The sequence below is a fragment of the Diadema antillarum genome, unplaced genomic scaffold (genome assembly GCF_040938485.1).
Source record: "Diadema antillarum isolate AM-2024a unplaced genomic scaffold, OU_Dant_1.0 seq00001223_RagTag, whole genome shotgun sequence".
NCBI classification, from domain to species: domain Eukaryota; kingdom Metazoa; phylum Echinodermata; class Echinoidea; order Diadematoida; family Diadematidae; genus Diadema; species Diadema antillarum.
Window position 1 is genome coordinate 267,501 of NW_027272013.1, and position 9,836 is coordinate 277,336.

Sequence of the window (9,836 nt, forward strand, 5' to 3'; positions counted from 1 at the left end):
GCAGTTGCTGTGACAAGACCGGAAAAACACACACACACACACACACACAAAAAAAAAAAATAACACACAAGAAAAGACAAGGAGAATGAACTATATAAACCAACAAAGTCTACAATTTTGGAAAAATTATGCTATTTTCATCATAACCGTAAAATATGATTTACATTGTATTGTGTGAAACATGTGGCTGCATTCAACCTATCCAGTCAGCCAGTTACACGCGTGTGGCTGGATGACCAGGAAAGACACACAATGTGGCTGTATGTAGAACAGATCTATGCCTTTCTTACCAAAAATTGAAGAGGTGGGCGACAAGACATTGTGACTCCATGAATGAAAACTCCACGCACATGACTGTCTTAGACTAACTTTAGGTGTAAATTTATTATCCCTGTTTGCTTCAGGTGCCTATTTGCAGCAGCAGCAGTTCATTCATTGAATTGACTAAACAGCTATTAAAAAGATTGTCAAGCAAGTGTACTTTACAATAGTGTCCTATAGCCATCTAGGTCAATTTCCACTTTTTAGAAGTTCGAACATGAGCGGGACGTCACATGTAGAATCTACTCGCAAGTGTTTACTGTTATGGGAAGTAAGGCCTTCGCCTTTAAGGGTACTTTTGCACCTGGTTTTGCCTTTCCATTGACAACGAATGAAACAGCCCCTGCTGCAAATAGGCACCGCCCTGTCACAAACAGGAGTGATTACCCTAGACTTTTATTCACTGCATTGCACGCATTGCCATTTGCACTGCTTTCAAATGCTAAAATAAAAAAGTTATTTTAAATACATAAGGGCAAGTCCAAGATATCGCGCACCTTACGTATGGGACATTCAGAGATTTCAAACCTCTGAAAAGTAATGAAGGAGCACTTGGATTTTACTGTTTATCATCAGGAGGAATGGTAGCCCTGAGAAGAATATTGTGTTTAAGTTTGATGTCATTTGACCTTGGGTTAATTGTTTTATTAAGAAAAATATGGCAACTTACGTATGGGACCAGAGAAAAACTGGATTTTTCAAAATAAAGTTTGAATTGAAAATTCTCTGAAAGTACCTTACTGATCAAGTTCTGTTTAGAAGTGAAGAAAGGTACAATACTGAAGTATCTTTCAGCAAAGTTTCACTGCAAAAGAATGGTGCATATTTTCATGAAGTTCGTTTAATCAACGAAAGTACACCTTACGTATGGGACATGGCTCAACTTACGTATGGGACGTTTGTCTTTAGTGCACAAGTGTATTCATGGGAATGACTTTAAATTTCCCCATAGTGTCATATTCAGTTCCACAAATCATACTACAACATGTAACAAATGAAATAGACTTCTAAGTGGGAACTTTCCCGGTTCAGATACCTAAGAAAAGCTAAAATAAGACAAATAAAAGTAATTAAAAAGTAATGTCATAGTTTGGATTCCGTCATGCATTAACACTGTCCTCATGATGTCTACACATCCAGATACAGTATACTGACACTCTTTTTCTAGCCCATTTGTAATAATCTGGTCAATATTTTTAATCAAATGAAAAAAAAAAATGTGTGAATTCTAGCTTGCGACCTTGATGTAGCATACATGCACATGAATACCATGACTAATTTGTAGTCTTGATAATTTCAACTGTAAAATCGAATGCCATGTACAATGTAATTTGCAAATACAGTTTGAAGTGGGTACTTTCACTAGTTCTAAGCTTACCTTGCAAGTTTTTATAGAGCTTTGTAATTGTTTGAAATGCAGCACAAAACACAACAACAACAAGAGTAATCAATTTTGCTCTGTAATCATCATGTTTTGCCATGTGAATTTTAGTTTCTGCAAAATCAATCAAATTTCAATGAAACTTTTAGATTTTAAAAGCTGTGGTAGAACAAAGAGATAGAAGAATGTATGTGCCAATGCTGGCTTCTTTTTTTTTTTCCAAACTGCTTGGCTTCAGGTCTATGAAACCAAAGACGACAAAATTAGTGTTTATACTTTGTACATACATACATGCTTTTGTAGTGATACAGGAAAGATTATCATTTGTACATTTAAATCTTATGAGAAAATGTAATTCTAGATTTGAAACACTTAAGTAACTCACTGATCTGAAACTTACAATTTTGATAAATTCTAATATTTCAAACCTAATTTGATCATACACTACCAGATTGCATTGCTTGTTGATAATTGTGTAGATGTGGGGTACAAAGTAAGTATGAGTTGATGAAGGTGTCTCAGAGCACATCTGTCTCTTCAAACACAATGTAGAAAAGAAAATTGAATTCCCTATTTGTTTGTGTAATTTGTGTTGTTAGCAATCCAACCACAGAACCAGTATTGATATTGTGGTTCATGGCAAATGTGAACTATAGTCTTCATTTTACAGGATTTTCAGAAATCATGTTCATGACCTTGATAAGTCATGACATATTCTGAGGGTGTGCAGTTGAAATATTAAACATCATATCAAAATAAAAAAGTATTCTCGTAGGGTTTTTCCTTTGCTATCAACTCAAGTAATGACAAAGTTGTACCTGCAGTCACCTCAAGTGATTTTTCTTTACAGCAAGACCTGTAATGTTGTCATTGATGAGCGCCACAAGCACAATTGTTTTGATATCCCTTTTTAGGCTGTACAGCCTGTAGTACATGCTGAACAGTTTACTGCACTTAAAATGACATTCAGAGAATCCCATTCTCTAGGACAAAGTCATTTTGTAGAGAGGTAAAGTTGAAAATGATAACTGAATTTAGAAAATGTCCTATATCAAAATGTTAAAAGGAGGAATGTTAATTGAAGACCAGTTGCACAGCCTGTAATGAAAATAAGAACATACAAATATAAATGAATATTCTTTATTTTCCTTTCTTAATCATAGAATGACTCAATAATGCTGTTCTTACACTCTCCCTGAGGTCAACTAAGTAGGAGAGGTAGATATATCGACATATCCTTCAGAGTAGGTGCAAAGATAACCATTAACCAAACAAATGTAAGGACATATAGTATCCATGTCAAAAGGCGGTATTCCCATTCACTTTGCATGTAATGTCCCATACGTAAGGCATTTGTCCCATACGTAAGCAAACTTTAATTAGTTATAAGATGAAGGACTAATTAAATTTCCACATTTAGTTTTGCTAATCTGGAGCTAAAATGAATAAATTAGAACTTCCTAAAGTATGATTGGTCAATGTTAGAAATCTTCAGAAAAAACTTAAAAAAACATACTCAAATCCTTACGTATGGGACACTTCGTTCTGGGAAAGAGCATTATTCGCATAATTAATGTGCTGACCTTGTCTTACCAATTGGATATTATACTACCTCACACAGGGGTCATGTCCATAAAGAAACTAGGTCAAGGACAAATTCAACTGATTTTAGATGAATATTTTTAATTTGTCCCATACGTAAGGTTTGTTTTTAATTTATGCAAATGAAGGCCATATTTCTTGCATAAATTTGCATAATTAAATATTTTCTTTGCTGGAAATATATAATTTAACTCTTTGGCTACAACATGATATCAATAACTTTTTGATTAAATCAAGATGAATTTTGAGCATCTGAGGGGACATTATCTTGGACTTGCCCATAAACAGCAGGTTTCCTAGGCCTAAACTTTATAATTATCAAGATTAGAAAAAAAAAAAAAGACAAGTGCGATATAGGACACACCGACGAATTCTCCTGCGCTTTGTGCTAACATGCCACTTTTTACGTTCTGTCCACATTTATTCTCTCATTGTGAAATCAGAGTCCTTTCTTCTTCGTAGAATCGTAGAAAACACCCACACGCGTACACGGCTGGCCACCGTTCGTTACGGCGGAATTGTCCGCAGCCCGCTACTGACGGCTGCAGACAAGGGCCGCAGTCCACCAAGTGCGTATTAAAAAAAAAGTTTCCGATCGAGAGCGAGAGAGCTCGGTCAAAAACTTGGGATTAGGAGGGTAAAACAGATACAGCAGCTCAATATATCGACACTTCTGCATGCACTCACATCATAACAATTCATTCAAGGTATCGATTATTACAACAAATGCTTAACAGATACGAAAAATCTAAATTTCTGTCAAATTTCCAGATTGTCTGTGACTCACCTGCGTCGCCATCTTGTACAAATTAGTCACTCCCTCACAGTGGTCACGTGATAATAACATGCCATAATATTCTATCTTCTCTGCAGTATAATGCTTTGTGGTCTTTGTGCACAGACAAAACTACGCTTGCTGCCAAGTTACGGCTAAAATATACGAACGAGACTTGCTACCTTTACAAGAGAGTGGCCACATTCAAGAAAACACCACATTAACATAATGGCAGACTATATTTGATTTGAGAATAGACAGTTTTCTCAACGCAATTCCAGAGAGGCACGCTCGAAAGCGAGATCGAAAGCGTCTGCGTTTCCTCAGCTCGAGACTACAGAAGATATTGTCATTTTTGTTTTCTTTATTTTTTTATTTCCAATTTCTGCTTAGTGGGAAGTTAGGCTGACTGGCTCACTAAATCAGCAGACGGAACTGTGAACATGAGTCATATTTTTACGTCTAATCTGCTGCAACCTCAACAAAGGCGACATGAAGTCACTTTCTTTTTTTTTTTCTTTTTTTCATTTTGGAATAAGGGAAAAACCGGTGCCTTTTTGATATATACTTCTACGATAGAGGATCTTCTTTCATAATGTGGAGAATTGTGTCATGATGGTCACTTTTCTACGAAATTCTACTTAAATATTTACGGCATATAGTTGTGCAAATATCGATAGTATATTGTATTGTAATATAATGTAATTCAATGATATATCTCAACTTGGTGTAAGTACTGTAAAACGAGGAATTTTCGCGTGCACTTTAATTTCGCGAATTTCGCAAGCGCCAAGATTCGCGAAATTATAAAATGCACGCGAAAGTCCTTGTTTACAATATAATGCATTGAACGCCAGGAAAAAGGCTGTCGGTTCCAATTCGCGAAAAATTCATGCCGCGAATATATCATGTTTTACAGTATAGACGAAAGAGAAAGAGAGGGAGAGTTTTTTCGCTTTGTTAGTCATGTGGGAAATTCGGAAGCGTCATCATGTTCATTATGCCCATTATTGATTTGTGGAAAGAGAATTGCTCAAGCGATTACGAATTTTTCCCTTATTATGTACGAGATCAATTCACCGAATGGCGCACATCTCTATAAGATTTTCTTCTACCTACAGATTGTAGACCTCTCTTTGCCATTAGCATATGATTTTGATTTTGTTTCATATACGTTATCTACTACTTGCACTATATACTTGCTCATTTTTTCTTGCGCTTTCAAAGAATGCATGCTTATATTTTGTTTTTGTACTTGATTTAAACTGAATTGGACTGACAGCAATGAATAAACCTTCTTGACAGAAATACAAAAATTATTGATAATTATGTAGGCCTATGTATTATGTGTATCATGAAAAGTTCGGAAATTATTACACTGTATATTAAACATTATACTATTTGTATAATGCATATAATTAAATTAAGTTTGTGTTTACTTCAATACACATAACATAATTATTATCCAATATACATATCATATAAACATATGAATTATGAATAAATTATATTCATAATTCATGATAGAAAGAGAGAGAAAGGGAAAGGAGTGGAGGAGGAGGAGGGTCCTGCGTTTCTAACCCTCTGCGAGCTACATTAATCACCTGTCCATTAATTTATGTGTGAAATTAGTGCACAATAAATTGACTCTTTGGCACAAAAGGGGTTAATTGAACGAGAGTATAGTTGAAAACCTGGAGGACTGCGCGAACCGAAAGCTGGATGAATATTTATCATAATGTCAAACAATGATCAGTGACTTGTTTTGTGTATACACAACGTCATTACTTATAGAACTGGTAAAGAGGGAACCAACATTTTCTTCATTCCGGGAAAGAAACCCTCTCGATATTATGATTTTACTTAATGAATTTCTGTTTCGTTTGATCAGCTAATATTCCCCTTCATGTCACATTACTTTCCGGTCCATTATGGGTATAATGTGTGAGAAATTTGTACACATTTTGACCCATTGATGTCATAACGGAAAGGCTTCAAGTAAGAATCAACTTCATGTTCCTTTCACGTTTATTGGATTGAGTAATATCAAACAACGCAATGCCTTATTTTTCCATGAATTAAAATTGAAATAACAGATAAAAAGTTGTAAAATGTTAAGATGTCTGTGAATATAATAATACATGGCAAAAGATACGTCAATGAGAATCAAAATGTTCACTAGACAAAGAAATAACATCATCACACAGATTTTGACTCGGCATCATAACTATACCTTCAGGAAATTCCTTGTTTTTAAATGAAAATTATTTTATACCTTTTGACAGAGAAATAAACATAATTATTATGCAAGAGTTCTTGCTGGGAATTCATGTTCTGGTTTTGGTTTGTTTCTTGGTTTGTTTGTTTGTTTGTTTGTCTCTCTGTTCTTGTAGGAATAAACCAACATTCTTGGGTATAAGTAGAGGGATTATAAAGTCTCATTTGTATCATTGATTCCGATCACCATGAAAACATGAAGTACTTGGGATTCGATAGCTTAAGTCTTTGGTCCGATTTCAGTGAAAAGTTCACTCTCCTGTCTCATTTCAGTCAAATCAAGTGCAGCCCGTGCCAAAGGCGGAATTTAGTTGTTGTTGTTGGGTTTTTTTTTAATACCGTCTGCTAAAGGAACTAAAGGTTTGCTTCGCTTGGAAGGAAGCTATGCATAAGTACTCTCAGAATAGCAAGTTGAAATCATGATGTAAAGCATTGGTGTAATCATTGTCATAAGCCGAAAATGTGTCTGTTATGAGGGATTGTTATTGTTCAATATTCAATACTGGATATACCAATCCGTCAAAACTATTTCCTTTTTATGGAAAGGAGGAAGACAGGACGAAAGGATGAGGTACTAAGTTTCAAAAAAACAAAACGAAACAAACATTCAAAGAAAACTAGAAATGAAATTTACAATGTTTATTATAGGAATAGGGGATTATGATTTAGAACTGGACATGCCGGAAGTAGCGTGCTGCATGGAGCCACACAATATAATGACTCAAAGAACATCACATTGCAGTCGTACGTATGTTTATTAATAAAGAGAAAGTTAAATTCAAAGAAGCACACGGGTTTTAGACTGTCATCAACGTCACATGTGCGTAAAAACCCAGGGGAATTTTAAAGTTAATAATCGGTTTAAGGAATATCTATCTGCAAGTTTAGAGATGACTAAGGCATTATCTATATAGCAGGACACTGCTGCATGTTCCTATTTGGTTAGAGACGTTTGGACAATCAACGTCATGTCCTTAAACATATTGTCGAATTTCAGTTTAATGGGTGACAGCATGTTTTTTCCCTCACAAAAGAAAAAAAATAATAAATGAATATTGTGTATCCATCTCATCAAATCACAGACGACTTTCATTCATTCATTCATTTTATTTAATCATAGTACTAACATCAGCCACGGCTGTTTTTCAGTTAGTCCGTAGAGAAGTCAGCTGTAGAAGTTTAGGTTTGACAATGTCATTTCATTCTAATAAAGTGAGAGATCAAGAATAAATTGATTTCATGGTTTGTACGGAGGTAGAACACGGACTTTACTTTTCATGTAAATCTCTTGATTGCATTGAATGGAATCAATCCTTTTTATAGTGTGCCACTAATCACTGTCGACAAACGAAAATGAAAAAAAAATATCAAAAAATGAATGAGTGAATGAATGAATAAATAAATAAATAGATGGATAGATAAATAAATAAATAAATAAATAAACAAATAAATGAATGAATAAATACATAAACAAATACATACATACATAAATACATAAACAAATAAATAAATAAAATGATTAATTGATTAAGTGAGAAGACAAAACCTTCCAAGAAAAACATGAGAAACATTATTTTGGATGAGAAAGATGAAGGTATGAGAGCGCAATGAGTACACTGTTAACAAAAATAACAGAAAGAATTATTCCCGCAACTTTAAGAATCGAACACACTTTATGAGTGTTACTGCATTTACAACATCTGATAATTTATTTCATGTACATGAGTAAGATAATGTTCTCACAAAATGTTCATTTGATTTCAAGAATTGCCTTAATTTATTCTTTAATCATTTGTAGAATTTGAAACAATACGAATGCATAATCATCACACACTTACCAAAAGATAAATAGTATAGTATATTATAGTACAGAAATTACAAGAGGAAATACAAGAAAAATGAAAATAAAACAGCATGAACGCCTTAGGAAAAAATGTTCTATAACATTGCATGAGAGGGCATAATTATGTCGTCTACTCTATTCATAGAAACTAAATGTCTGGACTCAGTTGCTTTCATAAACTGCGAAAATTCATTGGCCCACGACGAACGCATACTCAGTCGGAGGGATAGAGAGCTGCTCACCCCCCCCCCCCCCGAAAAAAAAAAAAAAGGTTACAGCTCGTTATTCCGAAGGTTCGTTATTCCGAAGGCTCTTTATTCCTAAGATTCGTTATTCCGAAGGTTCATTGTTCCGAATTTCATTTTCGGATTAGCCGATCTTCGGAATAACAAACCTTCGGAATAACGCCACAAATTTTCGGATTAACGAACCCTTTTTCATTTTCGGATTAACGAACCTCTAGGTATAGGGAATTTGCGTGTTTCGGATTAACGACCCTTCGGAACAACGAACCTTCGGAATAGCGAACTTTCGGAATAACGAACAGCACCCGAAAAAAATAGTATCTACAATGGCATGTTACAAAGTATTGTAATATTTGTAATAAATTGAGTTATTTTTTCAACAACTGATTAGATGGTCAGTTCATTAATGTAAATAATTGTTTAAGTCTAGGAAAGGGTTTGTAAGTAATAAATAAGTGCATTATTTTTTTTTTCAATTAATGTTTGTCGTTTGTTGTATTCTCAGTTAGTTATACAGTCCAGTATAGTTAGATATACTAAGACTGCACTCACAAGCATCATAATTGTAATAGTCTATCGGTTTATTAATTTCATTTGATTTGTCTCATTCGATAGATTCATGACACAAATTTTAGATTATAGCCTGACATGTATAATATCAACTGCACTATAATCTATGCAATCTGATTTCCAATTATTGACCTGTATAAAAAAAAAAAACACACACACACAGTACAGCATCAAAAAAGGACAGCATCATGTTATGGTTGAATATTAGTACAGTTACAGGGGTGTCAGCAGGGGATGGCATAATTATCTCCACACTTAAGAGCTGCATTTGTTAACCGGCATGATGTGTTACTGGTTAACTACATTTGATTTGATTTGATTTGATTTGATTTGATTTGATTTGATTTGATTTGATTTGATTTGATAGAGTAATTACACATTAGTGTCGGACAACCTCAAATGTACCTGAGACTAAAACCTGACATGTAACAATGATAATAATCTATGCATTCTTGTTTTCAATTAATTATTGACCTATATAAAGAAAATAATAAGGGCAGCATGTCATGGTAGTTACGAGGTTGTCAGCACGGGATGGGCGTATATCCATACTTAAAACCTGTATTTGTTGCATTATTACAATTTTGTAAGAATTGACTTGATTGTATTTTTATTTGATGTGATTTATTCTCTGTATGGCATACATCATTTGCAATTCCTTTTTTGCTTCCAGCAATCGTATCAAATAATACATGTATATGGTACTATACACAATGGCTAGTTTCTATACTTTCAACAATTTTCATTACACATACATCTGCGACAAAATTACATGCATAATCAATAATGATTATTAAAGTATGGTCCTCTCTGTCTCTTCTT

The 9,836-nt window shown here is 34.2% G+C and overlaps 1 protein-coding gene across 1 annotated transcript in view; it reads right to left on the reverse strand.

The window, feature by feature from the left end:
• Positions 1-4,103, reverse strand: part of LOC139744969 (sorting nexin-33-like) — a 73,267-nt gene extending 69,164 nt beyond the window's left edge. Inside the window, exon 1 of the mRNA XM_071655378.1 lies at positions 4,092-4,103. Within this exon, the coding sequence (XP_071511479.1) occupies positions 4,092-4,103 (12 nt within the window). The remainder of the gene's footprint in view (positions 1-4,091) is intronic.
• Positions 4,104-9,836: the final 5,733 nt, after the last annotated feature.